Source organism: Nylanderia fulva, unplaced genomic scaffold (genome assembly GCF_048542155.1).
Source record: "Nylanderia fulva isolate GAGA-0341 unplaced genomic scaffold, ASM4854215v1 Scaffold1, whole genome shotgun sequence".
NCBI classification, from domain to species: Eukaryota; Metazoa; Arthropoda; class Insecta; order Hymenoptera; family Formicidae; genus Nylanderia; species Nylanderia fulva.
In genome coordinates, this window is record NW_028189192.1 from 5,002,331 (window position 1) to 5,023,904 (window position 21,574).

The 21,574-nt window shown below is 37.5% G+C and overlaps 1 protein-coding gene across 2 annotated transcripts in view; it reads right to left on the reverse strand.

Moving 5' to 3' along the window:
* Positions 1–2,740: 2,740 nt before the first annotated feature.
* Positions 2,741–21,574, reverse strand: part of nAChRalpha1 (nicotinic acetylcholine receptor alpha1) — a 125,026-nt gene continuing 106,192 nt past the window's right edge. For both annotated transcript variants that reach the window (XM_029303081.2, XM_029303079.2), the window contains exons 5-7: positions 14,787–14,967; positions 8,039–9,091; positions 2,741–2,996 (exon numbers count right to left, since the gene is read on the reverse strand). In XM_029303081.2, coding sequence (XP_029158914.1) covers positions 2,793–2,996; positions 8,039–9,091; positions 14,787–14,967 — 1,438 coding nt within the window. In that variant the 3' untranslated portion in view covers positions 2,741–2,792. The remainder of the gene's footprint in view (positions 2,997–8,038; positions 9,092–14,786; positions 14,968–21,574) is intronic.

Below are 21,574 nucleotides of genomic sequence, written 5' to 3' on the forward strand. Positions count from 1 at the left end.
GAAAGAAGAAATGACACGCAGCGCGCCGTGATCGATGAACGAAAGTTCGAGGAAGAAATGAAGAGATGAGATGAGCCCACGATTGATACTCGGACGAGCCAGCTCGCACCCTCGTGTTTTACGGCTGAATTCTATATGAGATTCAATTTAATCTTTTTGACGATATTCCTTTTGATAATATACTCTCTCTCTTTCGTAGACGGACGTTAATTCATGTCTTCTGTTGCTTTTTCACAAACGCTGTTTAATTAATAATTAATCAGCGCGTGCCTCGTGCTTGATCAAACCGTTTTAATGCAATGAGAATTAATTAACTGTGTAAATAGCTCGATCAAATAAAAAATAACGTCTGTCAAAAATTTACGCGTAAATCTTTCACCCTCGAAACGAATTTACCGATATTAATATCGAGCTTGTACACATTCGATATCGACGGACGGGAATCATCGCGATTATTTGATTCGCGACGTGTATAATTATTATTTGTTCCGTCAATCGCGCGAATCGTCATCGGCGCGATCGATTCTCGGTTTCACTTTGTAATACAAAAGCGCGATTTGAAATATCTCAAGCGCGAGGGACTTTCGTTAAGGCGAGCTCTGTTTTCTCGAGAATAACAGAGGGAGGAAAAAACCGGGAGGAAAAAAGACAACAATGAGATCCTTCGGCCGAACCTGCCGGCACGTGGAAACGAGCTGGCTCGTGGCCGAAACCGCTTTTTGGCACGTTGGCGAACCCTATCGCTTTTATCCGCTCTATTCATCCGACCTATTCGATCGTCGTATTAGCCCCACACCGACATTACACCACACTTACATCGTTTCTTGTTACACCAGTCGACCGGAGTAGTTTCAGACTCGGATCGCGTCTGAAAATTGACAGTTGTTTGTCAATTTATGTTCTCTCTCTCTCTCTCTCGTGGCTTTCAGCCCCTTCTTTCTGATCTACGAACGCGCTCGAAACCGCGACGAGCGATGATGACCGTTTCCAGAGAGAGAGAGATCCGTCATTAATCAATGACATTAATTATGGGACAAACCGACGAGCGGATATGCCTCGCGCGCAAATTATTTTGCCAATCAATTATTCCCGGTAGTCGTGCCGCTCTCGTCAGCTGCTTGAATGCTGTCGGGGCCACTCGATACGTCGGTATAATCGATCAATTGGATAATTTGCTTCTCGATAACTGGCCGCTCGTGTAAATTACTCGAATCGCGCTTGATAACGGCGCATCGATATCCGTATCAAGTGGCGATCATTATTCGAGAGAGAAGAACGCCGATGATGGTACCGGATAGAAAAACGAATCGACGAATCAATAGACGTTCCAGATCGATCGTCCTCTATCGATCGATCGATGGATCCGCGTTTCGTAGATTTCCTGATTATTTTGTAGCAAAAGTACATAATTTTGGAAATATTATTATGACACACTTGTGTGAAGTATGAAAAGGTATTAAATTTGCAGGATATATATATAAATAAGAAAGAGAGATTGAGAAAAATCTGTAAAATCCTGCGAGAGGGGGTGAAAATTTCTCCGAGAGGGAAAAACTTTCCCTTGATTTAGCGAATAGAGATTCTCCTTCGCCGTGTCGACGCGAACGCGTGCGTGGAAAAAAGAAATGTTTTCGCGCGTGTGTGTGTGTGTGTGTGTGTGTCCATATACGTTATAGTATATAAGTATATATCGCGTGACGTTGATGCCGGTACGTGTATATGTATATGTATGCCAAACCGCGTGTGTGTATAATGTATTTATACTATGTTAAGTATAGATGTAAATGCGTGTGAATCTCGGTACCTCGGTGTACCACGCATCTCCTCTCGCGCGCTGTAAACGACTTCTTATATAAAATCGGCAGTTCGGGCAGTTCGACGTCTCGCCGCACGACTCTAGCCTTACGTATGAAACCAGATTTACAAAAATACGGTGCGCGTGTTTTTCGCGTATTTGGCACTTTTTCACCTCTCTCTCTCTCTCTCTTTCTCTCTCTCCCATTCTCTCTCTCTCTACCATGCCCTTTCACGCTCTCTGTCTTTGTTCAACTTTCTCCGTTTTCCCACCCCAAATAACACACACATGCATACGCATACACACACGCATACACATGCGAGCTCTATCTCACTTTATCTCACTCTGTCACGAAAGCTCTCTTTATACTCTCGTGTACCCATGCGGTCGCACGCCCTTATCTTATCTCCATCCCAAAGGGTGATCGGACCAAAGTTCAACCGATTCGCCCTCTTCGAGGAGGGTTACAGTATCCCATTTCACGGATTTGCCCGCTGGAATTTCATTCGTTCGTGATCGCTTGATCTCCTCACTCGCGTGTCCATCTCCTTGGTGTCATCAGTCCCGGGACCACGTATCTTTGGCACCAGCGTGAATTCGAGAGAGGGTTCTCTTCCACGTCGACGCGAAAATCGGCAGTTTCGATGATGGGCGGCCGCGGGGAACTACGGCAACAACGACGACGACGACGACGACGACGACGACGACGACGACGATGGCAACGACGGCAACGACGACGACGACGACGACGGCGGCGACGACGACAACGACGACGACGACGACGACGACGGCAACGACGACGACGACGACGACGACGACGACGACGACGGCGACGACGACGACGACGACGACGACGACGACAGCGACGGCAACGGCGGCGGCGACAGCGACGGCGACGACGTCGACGACGGCGACGGTGATGACGTGGACGACGCCGTCGTCGACGATTAGGCGGCCGACACTGTGGACGCGGCACGAGGCCGCGCGGGATCGTCGACTAGTCCTCCTCGGGGGCCATGTTCATCAGCATCATCTTCTTCTTGGCGATCTTACTGTATTTGATGTCGATCGGCTTCGTCGTGTCGTACAGGCTCGGCGCTTGCAAGATAATCAAACACGTGCCAAACACGCAGGCCAGCGTGAAGATCCAAAGGAAGATCCGGTCGAGCACCATCGCGACGTACTTCCAATCCTCCTCCACCTGGGAACAATCCGGAACAAAAACGTACATTCGTAACTAGTTCGTTTTATCCAGCTTCATTGCATAATGACTCCTTCCAGAACAATTCACCGCGAGTTTTTTAATTTTTCATTTAAACAATTATTAATATTTTTCTTAATAATATATATGAAAGATGGTTTGTTAATATCCTATTTATTTTTTGATTTTTATTTGACTAATCGCAAACAAAAAGAGATATAAAAAATTGAAGAAAATAGTTGATTCTTTATATAGATATTGTGTAAATTATTTATAAAAATGTATTAATAATTGTTTAAATAATTGATAGCTACGTTAAAAGCCCCAAGTTTATGAAAAGAAGTGAATTTTTCTCTATAAAATTTTTCCTATATACTCTTCTGAATATATATTTTAACATCCAGCATAGTTTACTGAGCTTTTACGTACCCTATAAATTTTCATCGTATAAACAATCTGATATGTATCTTCTACCGTACACAATATTATTCAGCTCGAAGTAACTCGAAGTGAAAATTAAATTATGCGCGCGCGTTTTTCCTTAACATTAATTCAACTACTAGATTTATCTACGATCTGCATCGAAATGAATGCGCCTCATATGCAGAAATGTTCCGTGCCTCGGATATGGATCTCATAAAGACACGAGAGACTTTGGATCGAGGGTCTCTCGTGCATGTTTAGTATCAACAACTTGCCGGATATCCGTTATCCAACTTGCAGGGCATTTTCTATAGGACGAGTATCTCGCATGATCCTGCTGGAGCTGGAGCACCCTCGACATACTGCGTCAGCTTCTCGAATAGAGAGAAAGGATGGGAGAGGGAAAAACGGGAAAAAGAAAGAGAGAAGGAAAGAAGGATCGATCTGTCGCGCTAAAGGTGTATTGACTTCCATAGAGATTCCCACTGCGACATGGGGGAGAGCCAGGGAAACACGATAAAACAGTCACCCAATACTTTTATGATACTTTCACAAGGACAATGCACCAGGCCGTTACTTTGCTACTACTTTGCTACTCCGATCACCATTTCCCTCGTATCTCTTTCTCGCTCTGCTCGTTGCAAGATCCGACCGGAGAAACATCTTTGTCCTAAGAGCATTTTCAGTACGTGATCTCGCTTTCTAGGACCGGCATCCGATTAACTGCCGATGCTAGAAAGCAAATAAACCCTACTTCCATCCCTTTACTTATGAGCGGAGAGACAATTATATTTGTGGAATGAAAATAGTTCAGTGATTAATCAAAATTGAATGCCGAATATTTTTAATCATCATAATGCAAATTTTGAAAAAAAATAAAAAATACTATACACGAGCAATCTAAAATATTAATTTTTAAAGATAAATTAATAAACATATTAAAGTATTCAAAGTTGAGGTCATTTAATGTTTAATTCAACGTTTATTTTGTGTTGCAAGCAAATTATTCAGAATTCTTTTAGAATCTGATAGTACTGATAATATCTCTTATTTTACATTTCATCCACATAAAAGATTATCTCTTTTGTAATCTTATATAGGTCTTATATGTTTCTGAAATACGATTACAAAAGTATGATTCTATGCAAGATGGAGCGGCATTATGCGGTTCCATGAAATCGAGTTGTAGCCAAAACTTGGCTACAACAGCGGGATTGGCTGCCGCATCATCCTCCATCCTTTGCTACATGAAAATGCATTTGCATATTTTCTATATACGTACATTTTGAGACGTATGTATCGTATATATATATGCATGTTGTTATACAGTATACACAGAGTGATAAGCATACAATGTGCATTCATTATGGATACACTCACATTGTTCTATATATATATATATATACGCGTTTAATGTATACAGTGTATTTGACATATCGTTTCAAAAAGCATTTTTGATGTAAATTGAATTCATGTGTTAAATAGAATATAATTGCCATAAATATTAATTTTCTTTCTTCTCGAAATAGACAAATGTGCGACTCGTTCTATAATAGTTTAAATGCAATTGTACAAAATTATTTTCACATTTGGCAAAGAATTTCATTATAAATGTTTGTCGCGCAGACGTGAAACAAGCTCGAAATTAGAGAGATGACCATTCTTTAAATTCAACTTCAAATACTTTATTACTTTATCTATAACAATTAATTTTATATTACTTGTATATAGTATTTTTAATTAAACAATTGTTTTTTGTACATAAATTGCCAATATTTCACAGATTTACTCACAATTAAACTTTGACATTAAAATTACATTGGAGTCTTTTCTTCATAATTTTAATCTTGCAAGATACTTTCTGAGCACTCGGTATATATATATATGCACTTGCCGCAAAACGGGCGCATTTGGCAATGAACGGCACTTTGCCGCAATGCGTTCTCCGCCGTATACTTTGCGCAAATAAGTTATGCGCGCGACATTGGAGGGAGTCGAGAAATGGTCTCAAGTGAAGCTTCATCGAACTTGGCTTGCCATGGCACCAAGATATCCGACAATGGCAAACTACATAAATCCGGAAATCAACATATATCCGGAATCGCAAGGTTTCGATTTAACCGAAGACCGCGAGGTGCCCCTTCTTAGAAGTTGGACGCGCAGCATCATTCTATGGGTTTGACATCGATTTTTATCAGAAGGCTTATCCAGATGGTGAAATAATTTTTTTTTTTTTTTTCAAATAAAAAGTAAAGTAATATTATATTACTCTTGTATTTAATTTCAAGACAGACTTTGTTGTAATAAAAAGTTTCAATTTAAGATTAAATTATTAAAATACTGCAGAGAGAGTTGGGAAGAGGAAAAAAGTTTATTCACGAGAGAAATAACGTTAAACTCCCGTTTTTCGACAGTTCTGAGTAACTTTGTATGAATCATAAGCCGGATACTCTCGCTCGACGTTTTCATTCAAAACTACTGAAATGTGAAACGTTCTATAGGTGTGATGGCCAATCTGAATATAAAGATGTCTCTCCTTTTTTTTTTATTGCTCGGAAAGAATAGTAACGGTAAATGTGAGGGAAACAATATGGATAGAGACAGAGAATTGAGAAAGAAAATCTTTCCATTTGTTTAACATCCGCTTTCGCAATATTTCCAGCGCCGTTATTTCATGGCCGTTGCTGCGGATTATGTCTATCGTCGAGATCCGACATAGTTGATGCTTCCTCCATTTTTACGAAGGAGATTTCCAAATCTCGGGAGTATACGCATTTGAGTCGGTGTATCTTAGGTACGCTATAAAATCCGAAATATCGAGGAAACCGCTCGCGAGATCCGTCTAAAATATACGAGAATTCGGGGTCAAGCTATATAAAATCGAACATGTAAAGCAATTTGGACGCTTCGTGTAACGACGTTACAACGCGTCATTGTAAAGACGAAAATAATTTTGCAATTTCCTCGGATATACATACACACATCTCGAAACCTTCCAAAAATCGATACCAGAAAATAAATCAAATTTCAAACAATCTGTGTCAAAATTGATCGCGTTAAAAACGCCGCGAATAATTCGACAATATCTCTCATGAAAATGATAAAGCGTGCATTTTAAAATTTTCGCTTACTCTCGACTTGAGAATCCGAATTTATCGCGAGCTCGCTCTCGCCATAAAACCTCGCGAACTTTTGCATCCTGACGATGAGACTATACTGCAGTGAATCTAGCATCATTTCAGATGCAATAAATAAATGAATACTCTATATATGCGCATCGCTCCTTCTTCACAATGAAAGTCCAATAATTCTCTTACAGCGTTACGAAATCACGGATAGCGGGAGATATTTCATTCGCGTTGCGTGCAGAATCACAAAGGCAGTTACGTAGTATGATACACGCGGCATTATTGTCATCCCCGTTACTAGTGACACGATATATTACGATCAGAAACTATTTCGCTGCCGCACTATCTCGGCCCCCGGCTCGCGCAATAATAAAACGCGCAACAATTCTTTTCCTCGATGGCATTAAACTTTGCGATATATAAATCACCGTTTTTTGTATCATATACAAAATGAAATGATCACCGTTCCATGTTCAACTGCTGCGAGGCATTCGATGTTTTGCAAACAGCTACTTTCCGTGGTTTTACGAACTGACCGTAATCCAGAGGTTCGATCGTTTGAGAAAATTATACAAATCAAATATTCTCCATTTTTCGTTTGCCTTTTAAAATGTTACAATCTAGCAAGGAATATATTTTAAATGTGTCCTCCCGGATATTACTTTGAAAATCCATAGATAATGTTCCTCTCTGATTAGAAAATAATATATTAAATACTACGACAGCTAAAGAAAATATCTGATTAAACAAAAAATAATATTAAATAAAAGTATTATATAATATTAAATATATATATATATATAAAAGTGTTGTCGTCCAAAGAGATTTTTCTATTCCAGAATCTGATAATACTAAAAATATAGTTGGAAATTTAGATTGAATATGTAATATTTAAAGCATATTGCGATATTTATAAAACAAGTGCGTTAATAGTAATAAACTTTTATATACTACGCAATAAAAATTTTTTCTCCGTTGTATAAAGTTTAAAAGTTACGCGTATAAGTGGGCGTTTGATTTTAAGGTCAGACGTCATACCTACCTTTAAAGGACGATAGGGCATGAATGGAACGTACTTTGCGATTCATGTGTCTTGGGGGACAAACGCTATATATTCACAAAGTTTTATTCAATTAAAGACTTCTGATTGACGGGTGTGTGTATGTGTGTGTGTGTGTCTTTCGTAAATAGTTTATTTTTAAAGAGACAAAGTTCTACGAAACAAGGAGTAACAATACGGAAAAATACGGTATTTTTCTCGAATTCTTTTTAATTCAAAAGTTTGTCGCTGTGGATGGTCTTCGACAAACAATTACTTGCTTTTCAATACAATCATAAATTCTCGATCGAAAAAATGAAAGATAAAATTCACGGCGGTAACAAGTATGAAGAAATGGTGGACAATCAAATTTTCATATACAAACAATTTTCGGGGTGGATGATATTTCGGGACGCGTATAAAAATGGCATTAAAAAATCTACTCTACTCACGCTCTCGAATTTATCCTTGTTCTTGGCGTGTTGGGCGATGAAGCGAGCGTCGTCGATGGTCTTCTCGATCTCGCGTACCAACGGCTTCTCGAACGTGGGGCTGACGTCCTCGTGAGCGTATCCGGGGCTAGCCGGTCCAAAGAGATCGTCGTCCGCCCCCGGCAGTGGCAGGGAGGGTAGGGGCTCCTCGAAGCAGGGTGCGACGGTGCCGACGGTGCCGACGGCGCCGAGGTCGTACCTCGTAGCCGGCGGCGGAACTCCGTGCGGCGGTACCTCGTACTCTCCGCTGAACCTCTTGCCGTAGTACGTGTCGTACTTATCAGTCTCTGGTACATGGAACACATCGGTGAGGATGCCCTCGGGCGGCTTGCCATTCGCCGCCTCGACATCGTCCTCGTCATCGTCGTCCTCGTCCTCGTCGTCGGCTCCGTCATCGTCGGCGTCGTCGTCCGCGTCGCGACCTTCGCCGTTTCTACCCTCGTCCTCGTCGTCGTCCTCCTCCTTCTTCGGCCGCTTGATGAAGAGGAACCGCGGCAACACCTGGATGAACACCACCCGTACCCAGTTGGACATGCGATGGGTCACGGGCGAGCGGAAGTTGACGTTCAGCACGGCTATCGTGACGACGACCGACAGCGTCACCAGCACCATCGTGAAGAGCAGGTATTTGCCCAGAAGCGGGACCGTCAACGACGTGGGCGGTATTATCTCGGCCAGCAGCAGGAAGAACACCGTCAACGATAGCAGAATCGAGATCGACAGCGAGACCTTCTCGCCGCTGTCGCTCGGCAGGTAGAACACCAGCACCGACAGGATGGATATGCCCACGCACGGTATTATCAGATTTACCGTGTAGAAGAGGGTCTTGCGGCGCAGGGTGATGTTGAACACGATGTCGGGGTAGGGCTCCTCGCAGCATATGTAGAACGCCTCGTTCCTCACGGCAGGCACTTTTATGATGTCCCACTCGACGGAGATATAATAATCGGTCAGGTCGATCCCGACGTCGATTCGATTCGAATCCTCGGTCTGCAGGAGATGCCGCAGGTCGACCTGCGAACACCGAAGAGGAATCGTACGTGAGTCGAATCAGGATTTCACATTTCGCGGAGAAATATATATTTTTAGAGATGCATGAGGTGTCATTCGATCTGTCTGGCCAAGTAGAAAATGCAATCGTAAAATCTATCATCTGTGGTACAGAGTCATAAATTCTCATGATCGATTCTTTCGATTCAATCTCGGTTACCTTGGAATATTTTAATAATTGATTAATAATAATTGTAATTTTTAATGGGTCATTATTTTCGATATGGCGCGATTGTTAAATGTTGGGCTATTTGAATTTTCAAAGAAAATGTTTCTCGCGAAACGCACATATTTTTTAACACTTTGAGCTTTCGTATTTTTCGCACTTCGTTTAATATTGGCATAATTAAATGTATATCATGCAAATATATAAATATGTATAAATATTTATTTTAAGACACGCGTTTTACCGCGACATACGCATGTGTACATATTGTATTGACATAAATTTATACTTTACGTCGGCAAACATTTAATACAATCTGGATATTTAGCATTGCATTAAACCGTAATTTGTAATAGTTGGATATTGTATACATATATGCGTATATATGTATTTACACATCAATCAATTGTAATTGTTGCAAGTACACATTACATCAATAATAAAAGCTAAAGTTATCACTAAAGAGTATGGACACTATTAGTACAAAAAAAGTCGGATTTCTTCATTCTTTCATAAATATGTTCTCTTCGACATTTTTTGTTATTCAAATAATCATAAAAAATATGTTTGCAATTAAAACGGCTAATAATTTTATTTTTAAATAATATGACGTATGTTAAAGTAAAAATTGCCATCGTTTATATAAAAAACAATTCAATTTTAAATGATTACAATCTGGATTAAAAATGGTTGTTAAATCTTTAAAATTTTTCTTTCATCTTGCTTTTGAAATATAAATCTCATACTCTATCATGTATTAACACAGGAAGAATAATTATAAAATCTAGAAAGATGCTGACCTATAATCGTCTAAACATCCTACCCTCGAGGCATTTTCCTTTTGCGATAATATGATAATCCGCTTCAAAGTCTATAATCCAATTAATCTTGAGAACAAATCCCCGGCTTTCGAATCGCGCATCGTCGAAACGATCTCAAAGATCCGATTCAAAATTGCAACAGCAATCCAAATTGTTATTCCGCTCCGCCGCGTTTGATATTCTAATCCTCAATTGCTCGACGTCCGATGCAGTACATAATCAAAACACACCGACGAGAGATAAATCAGCAGATACAGTCGAGGGAGAGGGTATCTAAAGATTATTATCTTAGCGCGCTGTCTAATCGGTGCTCGGGATAATCCGCAACACTGAAGGAGCTTCCTGACAAAGCGAGTGTATACCTGTGTGTATGCCTGTATTTGTAATTCTACATGTGTAAACTCGTTGATGTATATACAATTGTTATTCCAAAATTGACAGTCACTTAGATGACACAACGATTTTTGTGAGCTAAAGTCGAGTTGTCTCATTTAATGAGTTACGATGCTTAAATTATTATAGACGGATAAATTTTTGATGAAGAGAAAAAGAGATGAAGAAAGTACGCAGACGCGTATTTTCTGAAAAATGTAAGTCTCACGCCGATAAATTATATTGTTTCGTATATACACGAAATATGCCTGACACGTATACATTCTAACAAAATTGACAGTCACTTAGATGACACAACGGTTTTCGTGAGCTAAAGTCGAGTTGTCTCATTTAATGAGTTACGATGCTTAAATTATTATAGACGGATAAATTTTTGATGAAGAGAAAAAGAGTTGAAGAAAGTACGCAGACGCGTATTTTCTGAAGAATGTAAGTCTCACACCGATAAATTATATTTTTCGTATATACACGAAATATGCCTGACACGTATACATAGAAGCGAGAATGCACTTTTGCACCATTCACACCAGAAGAAGACAATAACCAGAATCGTCATTGTGCTTTAAACTGCTGCGCCTTGAAATTTATGGACTTCTATATTTGGAGACATTTCTGATACAGCTCTCACGCGATAAATAAGCTCGTGGACCTACACGTTGACTTTCACGGTGCCTTTGGATACGTATCCGCATTCCAAAGCAATGGAGATATATATACATATATATATATAGGATATCCTGTACATTGCCTTCCATTTCATATACAAATATTAGAGCTAAATTAAGAATGCCGTTTATTTCAATATTTAAATAATTTTTTAATTATAAACGAATAAAAATTGGAAAGTGTTATAAATATGTGAAAAAATAAATTAAATAATATAACTTCTTAATTAGAGATACAAATAATGAAATTTTGCCCTTTTATTCAATTTCATGCGAATATCTCATTCTAACAAAGTTTAAATTTGAGATTTTAATTGCTTGCATATTTAATATGAAAAATTATAGAAACATTATTCTCAAATTAAAACAATGTGATAATCAAGCTCGTATCAAATGAAAATTAATACAATAGAAAAAGGCTTTTACACGAGCAAATATGGATGAATATGTATATAATTACTGTATTTAAATATAAATTTTACAATAAATTCATGCAAGACGTTTCGTCACTTACTTGTGACTTTTCAATCGCAAAATTCAATACAATTACATATAATAACAGTCTATAAATTTCATCTTAAAGCTTGGCAAATGTAAAATATACTAATACGTCCATGTTCTTCGTATTAATTTAGGTGGTCAATAATAATTAATGTTCGATATCTTTTTATTTTTCGCCTCGATCTCCATAATAGTGTGTTATTCTTTATCGACTATTTTTCTATTGTATTAATTATTCTCAAAATAAATCGTTGAAAGAAATTCGATTTTGATTTCACCAAGGAATATAACTGACACACATACATAACACTGATATGCTATGTGTATGTTCTGTGCTGTAGAAATTTTCTCGATCAGCCACGAGTCGGCGAAATCCATTTTATCCCTCGCCACAATCGATTTTCTAGGTACACGATTGTTTAAAAGAGAGAGAGAAAGAGCCAGAGCAATGGAGAGGAAAGGAAAGAGGGAAGAAAGGGAGACGAAATGAAAGGAACAGAGGGAAGAAATTGGATATCTCTAATGGCTGCGCTGGATAAATTCTGGCTATCTCAAAGCTTGCAGACCATGGGATCGGAATAAAGTCGGGAGAGTCAAATCTCGCGACCGCCATCAGAGTTACCGGTTGATCCTCCCTGGACCACTTTCGAGATCTGTCGATAGTTCGATGAACGAGCGTTGCTCATTCACCATGCCTTTCTCGCGCATTTTCTCACTGCGCTGCTTGCTCGGATTCGCTTCCTGATTTTTCAATTTCGTCTCGACGAGTCGCAAAATTTTTCCTTTTTAAATTAAATTACATACTGCAGAATTAAAAAATAACGATCCATTCCAATTTTCTCTATAATATCATTTAAATTTCTGTGAGATAAAAATCAAAGTAATAATCGCGTCATTATGATTGTAAACATTATAATCATATACGAGAAATATAACTTCCTTCTCTCTCTTTCTCTCTCTTTGAAAATTAAATTTGACTATTAAATAGTTTTTATTACACATCTCTTTATCTTTAAAAAAACATTCTGAAAGTTTTTTAATATTCTGGAATTAATATTATAATTTGCATTATGGAAGATACATCGATGTCTACTCGTACGTTGAATTTTATTGGCACATCTATACGTGATGAAACATTTCGTAGATATTGCGATCAGTTTTGTATCGATTAACCTTCGCCGTTGAATACAAACGTCGTTCTATCCCCGTATCATCCCCGACGTCTTTTTCAAGGGATGAAAAATATACTCGATGTAGCCGCGAGACATGCCGCTGGGGGAAATCGAAATTGAAACGCGGAAACGGAAGTTATCCGCCGCGTGGGTGGATACGAGGTTGATTACTGGCGGGTCCTGTGTGTTTTCGAAGTGGCTAGCACGGACGAGCTTCTCTGTCGAAATGGCTTACCCCCGCAGACGCGGGATTTATATCCGCAACTGTACAACGGTAAAACTCTCACAGACAGGCGGATTTGTCAGTGACGGATATATCCGTCGATCGAACGATGGGGTAGGGCTTACTCCCGTTGGATTGCGAGTGAGAGAAAATGCGATCGACAGGACAAACAGGCGCCGCGCGAGTTGTAATCGCCAAAAATCGTGACGTTTCATTGACGCGCGCGCGCTGAAATTAGAACCGCGCCGGTAAAAATCCGCAGAGAATTTCGTTCATCGAAAAACGCGATTTCTAATAATAATTAAAAAATGCACAAATCGAAAAAAAATATTACTCTGTACCGGCTAAAAAAATCTGGCAGAACTTCAGCAAAATAATGAGAGAGCAATTGAGAGACAAAACATTGCAATTTTTAAGTATACAATTTTCTACTATTAGTATACTAATTATAGCATACAATTATTTGCGTATTATTTACTTCCAGTTAATTTGTTGGATTATTAAAAGTTATCCGGAAGATCACAGTTTCTTTTTTTCTCTCCAGAGTATAATAACGACCAGAACGGAGATGGAGATATAAGCTTGGTTAATTTACGAATAAAGTTAGCCAACGCTGAGAAAAGAAACCTGCTCTAGATATTTTTTATATTTTTTAAAGATACTAAATTTTTCAACGATAATTGATTGTTAGTCGCAAATTGTTTTTTAATTCTTCAGGACTATAAAAAGCCAATAAATATAAATTCATTTTATTAATGTAAATTTTTACATCTATACAGGTGACTGAATTTACACATGTTTATGCATCTTAATGTATAATTTATAACAAATACGTTTGTTAAAATAGAAATTCCAAATACTCCTCTTATACATTTACAAATTTTGAAAATAGATAGAATATAAATAAAAATAACATCTAATTGAATAATAGCCAACAAATTTTAGAGGTATATATGTTATATCAATTAGTTCGAGTTAATTTATATATGTGCACAATACTTGTATAAATACAGATATAATAACGAATATTAAGTATCACTTTAGTATTATTCACATGGATTTGAAAACGCGTATAAAATTATGCATACAATTTATAATGATAATACGAAAATCTGACTTTATCAAAATGTATGTAAAGATATAAATTAATTAATTTATTGTGTAGATGTGTCGAGTGCATAAAATTATTTAAATTACGCCCATTCTTCATATATTCAAACTATGGAATATATTTTATAATAACGAACAAATTTTTATTGAAACGTGTAATAAAAACTATTTTCACAACTTTTGAGAAATATGTTTGACATATTCCTCGTTTAGTTAAGCTCATGCAACATGTGTGCAATAAATTGTCATAAAATATTGTACATAAATACTATGTCGCGTTACGCGTTAAAAATTACAAATTTTAATTCTTTTTATTAATATGACCAATTGTGAAATTCTTCGCGAAATAGATCCGTAAAATTACAAAAAAATATGTAAAATAATTATCAGAGTGCAATTTCTACTTGCCCTTTAATGTTCTTTGTATGCACTGTAATTATATGTACATTACTTGTGATAACTCAATGAGAGATGACTCTCAAAATTACTTTAGTGCAAATATTTGACAAGCAAACTTAGATTGTGTGTTCTACATAATCTCTCTTCATATAATAATAATAATTTATAACCACATTATATATATGATTAATCTGCATCATAGTGCTTACCGTGTAACCGTCGTAAGTCCACGAACCAAACTTCATAAAACAAGTCTGCTGGTCGAAGGGAAAGTATTCCACGTCGATCTCGCAAAATGATTTATAGATTGCTGGTGGCTTCCACACAACCTTCCCTGTATGATGCAAAATCGCCTTCGTCATGATGGTTACCTCGTAATTACCGTCGGCACTGAAAAAACAGAAAACACAATTTTTCTTTAAATCATTTATTTTTAAGCAATTTAAAAGATACTTATTACAAGATATCGCGCCTCGAAATATCGCTGTAATCTCAATACGTCTTTTTATATCGACTTACATAACTTGCATAATCGTCAATTTGTGACACTATGTCACACAATATAGTGCATATTATTGTAAGTTTGCGCATATTGTATGGTTTTGTTCTGATTTCTTTACGCTATTATCTTCGCAATAAATTCAATCCAATATTTCATATTTATGTTATTATAAAAAAAAAAAAAAAAAAAAAAACATTTTGATCAGCACACAATTCTACTCTAGATATATCTTTCTAAATTGTCTACAGAGAGAAAGAGAAGTGCTGTCAATGTGCAGTGCAACCGCAACATCAGAGCAGAATGTTAAAAGCTTCCTGCCATATGTAAAACCAATAGAAACGGCATCAATCGATATCGCGAATAAAACGAAGTGACGCTTCAAATGTTGCTGTGTAAAAATTTGACAAAGCGATGTAACGCTTCGATGCGTACATTGAACGCGGAACAGCTGTATAACCAATCTATCGCCTTCAACTATCTTCTTTCTAGAATTTTTTTTTAGAAATTAACTCTCTTTTTCTCTTTGATTTGCACTGATGGTATTATCCTAAGTCCTAGGATAATACAGACATTTAGTTAATTAATCAATCTCTCTACATATATCTGTCGCTCTTTAAATTAACACTGATAAATGTCTAGAGATAGAAGCATGCTAAATCACGTTATTATTGTATATTTTGACAAATATTTTTATAAAAAATATATTCTTAGAAAACATAAAAATGAACATCCATTTTCATCTGAGCAATTAAAAAGAAAGCTTTTTGTGAAAATAAATAGAAAATTCTTAATTTATAAATTCAATACTTGAAATCAATTATTCTTCTATTCTTTTACAGTATGAGAAAGAACAATTTTGACATTGTAATCTCACTGAGACAATCCGAGCTTATATTGAATCATCAGAAATCGCTCGAGCGCGGCTGTCAAAGTTGCTGAAAGCAGCGAAATTATTTCGGAGCAAAACGGGCAAACTCGTCGCAGAGCGAGATAAGAAAATCCGTCGAATAAACGATACAGGTAAATCGGTTAACACACCGGGGCGATATTACGACGAGGCTAAGGGAAACAAAACGCGCACACTCGGGCGAAATAAACTGATCGGGATATATATGACGCGCGATCTCTCTCATTCGGATTTCTCGGATATTATAATATATGCCGCGCCGCGGCCAGCTGACGCTGTCGCAGCTGTCGCGACTTGCACTTGTTGCACTACTTTTATCCAGTCAACCCCTGGCGTTCTTATTAGTCTGACACATCACGGCTCGTTATAGCGCGCTGTGAATTCTGCCGTGTCGATTCGTTTCGCGCCAATTCGTGAATTTTTCATCCGCATCGTCTCGCGGAGAATCCCCTGATGATGATATTATCGACCACGATATTTCCTCACCGCGTCCGTCGGGACGAGAAGAGAGAGAGAGAGAGAGACGCGTTCTTTGACATATAAATTGTCGATCGACGAAATAATTCATAGCCTTAGTTGCTACAGTGGAGGTCGTGTAAACTGAGATAAACGTATATATAAAGTGTCCGCGAATATACATCAGAGAGCTAAGAAAATGGTTACTGGCAGACTCGCTCAGTGACAAGGAATCAATAAAAACGAAACTCAGCACGTTAATCCACAAGCGCAATCGTTGTGGTGTAAGCAGAGAAAAAAAATATCTTTTATTTACATAATTCTTCCTTTATACTATTGCTGATAATATATATTTTAAAAAGTCCTTATAATATTAACAATTTTCCGAATGTGGACAAAATACACATAATTCATTAAAAATTGAAATTCTTTCTTTCGATATATAAATTGAATAGAATTGAGACGACTGAAAGATCAATCAGCATTTAAATATAGGTATATATACTAATTCGAAATCTTATAAGGGTAACATATAAGAGACTGAACATATAACGTTTAGCTAAACGATTCATGAAACATGAAGCGTTTGCTCGCAACAAAAGCTGAATATCGGATAAAGTTCTCGCATCTCTCTACGAATCCTGTTACACCAGCGTTCTGTTTTACGCGTTAATATAGGTCCCCTGCACTTTGTGTGATCATCCGATAATTATATTTCTGTTGTCAAACTCCACGTGGAAAGAGAAAAAGAGAGAAAAAAGAAGAGAATGCGGTTAAAAATAAAGATAGTTTACCATAACTATTATGATTCAGTTTATAATGTACCTGCAGAATACAAATTATATAGACTTGCTAATTCAAATAATCGTTGTAATAATGAGAGATGTGTCCTCAAAATATAATTTTTCGATCCATAATTTACCGCGAATTTTGATTTCGCTTTTGTTGAAACCGGACACGCCCACGTAACCATTAATTATATTTCTGCTATTGCGACATTGATCTCTCGCTATTTTGCATTCGGTTGCACATCGCAAACTTAAAATATACAGTAGTCAATAACGACAGGAACGATATTCCAGGGATGATTATCCGAGAATCGATTGTACGTGCAATACATTCTCTCTCGGGCCGCGTAGCTTTCAATTACTCGATCGATCGACCGGGCTATCTTCATGAATAGTGAAAGCAGCCGTCATAATTCTAGTAAACGGGACAGGAAAATTAGCCTGTGCACGGAACATCGTTTGCGTTAACCCCAGCAAATTAGTCGTGTCGAATGTTTCGTCGATCGAAAGTCAGCGTTTCCGACACGCAACACAAGCATTAAAAGGATAAAAGCTTTGTTCCCGGGGCAAAATACACATTCTCGTAGTTACACAATCTCGGATGTCGCAGCTAGAAAAGATAACCGTTTGCTTAATTAAACTCTACTTCGTAAAATTTTTCGAAAATACAGGCTTTTAATCACACATGTTATAATTTATTTAAAAAAAACGAAATAAATGTCAAAGAAGAGATGGAAGGTGCAGAAGTGTACAATACAATATTTGTACCTCGTCGAAAAGAGACAGGAACGTTGCAAGCGTAACGTAGAAGAAACAGAATGAGCGCATTCTGCGAGTTTATGTCAAGAAAGTTCGAAGACTCAATTAATCATGTGTTTTTTCTTCGTTTTCGGCGTGCTTTATGGCGCGTTTCTTGCGCGATCACGTCATGTAAATCTCGGAACTTTGTGCAGACGGTAAAAACCATCGTCGACGGCTTCGAGCCGCAATGAGAGACGCATAGCTCCTTGTCGCAAATCTTAATGATAACATCGCCGTCTTTTTCTCCTATTCTCGACTTTCTCCCTATCGGAAACGAGCCCTTGAAAAAAACTCCGCAAGAACCCGTGCGATGACATAATGAAAGACGACGCCGTCCTGTCGCCGGTCAGCGCTACGAGATTTGTCATGATCAACAATAATTAATTTAATATTCATTGTATTCATTAATCTGTTCTTATTGTAGATACAATTGAAAATGTATCTCATTAGAATTTTATAAATCAAACATACTAATTGAATGATATATAAGACACCGCGCTAAATATTATGTATACCTATATACTACTGATTTTTTTAATAATAAAAAAATTTAATAATAATAACATATATATTAAAATTTAATTTTTTAATTAAATTATATATTTTTAAATTTTCAATATCCCAGGTAGCAAACTGACGTCATTAAACGTCAAAATGACTTGCTACCTGGGATATTGAAATTACACAGACAGATATAATTTATTAATTTTTAAATCTGTCTTGAATTATTTTTTCCTTTTTAATGATATTTATTCTAATTTATAGTTAATACATTAAATTAGAATAAATACAAATAAAAATTAAAAGATAATTAAAAATAAAACTTTATACATATATATAATATCAAAATTTCGTAAATTAATAAAATATACCTAGAGAGATGTGTAATTTCAATATAAACAATTTAAAAATATTTATTAATAAAATAAAATTTAATAAAAAAAATTTTAATTTCAATTTTTGTACGTTGTGTGATACTGCGTATTATACTGATCCGCGAAAATCGGTTTCTCTTCGAAAGATCTCCGCATCAAACTAACACGACGACCGACACCGGTTGTAGATCGCCGACCATTACGGTAAAGTTCTGACCGATAATCTTTTCCGCGGCTCGCTCGAGAGGACGTGCGGAACCTTTGCCGTCTAGACCGCATCGGTATCCCCTTACTCGGGCAGTTTGTCCTACCTCGACGAGGTAAGAACTCGCCGGTCTGAAAAGCTTGAATCGTTGCAACCGCATTCCGCGCTGAGGCACCCTTTATGGCACGATATTACTTACTACCCTGCCTCCCCCGCCGTCCCTCGATCCGCCCAGCGATCGTTTCGAGGGAGGAAAGCTCCCTATTGTCGTAGATCTCGATGCTTACGATGTGGCATCCGCTGGTGAGACGGACTTGATCCCGCAATTGATAACGTGTTATGGCGCGCGCGAGAGTGCCTCTGGAAAACTGGACACGAGAGAGCTTGCGGTTGACACTTGCGAAATGCGAGTTGGATGGTTCAGTGAGAGGAATAGCAGATATATATATATATATAGAGAGAGAGAAGGAGAATTATTCCATAAATATGACCAAAGTGAGTTTGAATACCCTATACGAGTAGTTCACTACTGTGGCAATTTTTTTGCGCTCTATCGAATTCTCATCCCTGTCATCCCTATCCTCCCTCTTCGTATCAAATTCGCATCGTTCGAGAAAACAATTGCTACATCGATTGTACTTTTTACCCACACGTGTGCAATTATTCTCGGAGGGAAGAACCCCTTTGCTTTGTTACCAGGTCATATCCGTTTTCTCGCGAGGCGACTGGAATGGATTACCGCGGCGCGCATCTGGGATGAGCTGCAGGTGTAGTAATCCGGTGATAATGGAGTAACGAGATTCGCCCGCACGTACGTTTCCTGCATATTTTAACTTTGCATTTTGCGGCACACGGCGGCACGTACCGTGCCGTAAGGTCGTTGTGCCTAAGCAACCCTTTGGCCGCCATTCTCCGGCCCTTCGCGCACACACAAGCACTTATTTATCTCGCTGATTCTATGTAGACTTCTATGTATGTGCATTACAACCGTTCTTGCGAAATGCAATTTTACGCGATTACCGGAACGATGCTTCGAATTTTTTGCGCAAAATATTTCGAATACACTATCATCTCCTTTTGCATATTTGGTTGTCAAATTTATGCAATGAACAATAGTACCTGAAACGACAAGCCGAAAAAAGGTGATGCGAAATAAATCGAAAATGTAGAATATAAACTAAATTTTTTGTTCGTACTAGAATTGATTTTTGAAAAAAAGCGATTTGAAAAAGTGGAAAAGATTGATAACACATTTAAGTTTATTTAATTTATCTCGATAGCGGCTATTAAAAAGTATAAAAAGATACTATAAAATTCTCTCTGTTGAAAAACTAAAGTTTTTGCCTAGATATTTTATCTAGCTGTTTTACACATGTAGCTTTTTCAGTAAATTAAATTATTTAAAATCACGTTTTACTATAAAGAGAATGTTATACTTTTATATATTAATACTCGCTTTTCAGGACGATTTCAATTATACGTAATAAAGATAATTAGAGATCATTCGTTTTAAAAATAGAGTGAATATACTATAAATATCTCAAAAATTTTCACGAAACCAAAAGCTCGTCCGAACGAAACAAAATTTTTATTCAATTTTTGATTTATTTTTATACAAGAAATCTCTTTCATGATTGCACTGTAATTATTTATTATTCGTCCTATATAATATAAGAGTAAAGGATCGATAATAGAGATTTAAGATATTACCATATGACAAAATAACTTTTTAATCATAAAATATGTATCTGTCATTATCTTATCTTGTAATGCACACTTATAAACATTTAGTATATATTAATCAATTTCGTAAAATCAAGGAATAATTTTACATAATTCTATCAAGCTATTCCTTCAATGCAATCTCATTGGGATTATTTTATTACAGCAATCGACAATGTCATATCTCATTAATTTGGCATAATTTTATCGATTCGACTATATCCGGATTAAATTGACAAAATGCTTTCTCTCTAATGACTCACATAAAGCTGTTTAGTTCGTTTGACACCTTTGTATCAGAACGCGACGATAGCGACTGAGCTTATTGCAGAGTGGCACTTTATATGCGAAAATGAAAGAAAATATATCGAACGTAGAGTGCAAAGGTAGAGCGCCGTCTTGGCATGTCACAGGGTGAGTTTTACATAATGTATCGCCTCGAAGGAATGAAGAAGGTAAGGCAAAGGATACCCTAGCTCGTGAAGGACGGATTCAAAACTCCCCGATGGAAATGAGAATAGCGGATTGAACGTCACAGGCTTGAATGGAGTTTAATAGGGCGGATTAAGTTCGGCTTATTTGATACACCGTCTCTAGACTACAGATTGCTTGTCACCCTCCTGCTTTGAGACTCGGTTGTTCACGGAGAGATATCGGAAATCGGCAAGAGTGTCATCAATCTCCTGTCAATAAATTGAGTTTTCTTTCCAACATTTTATTTTTTAACTCCTTGCATTGAAG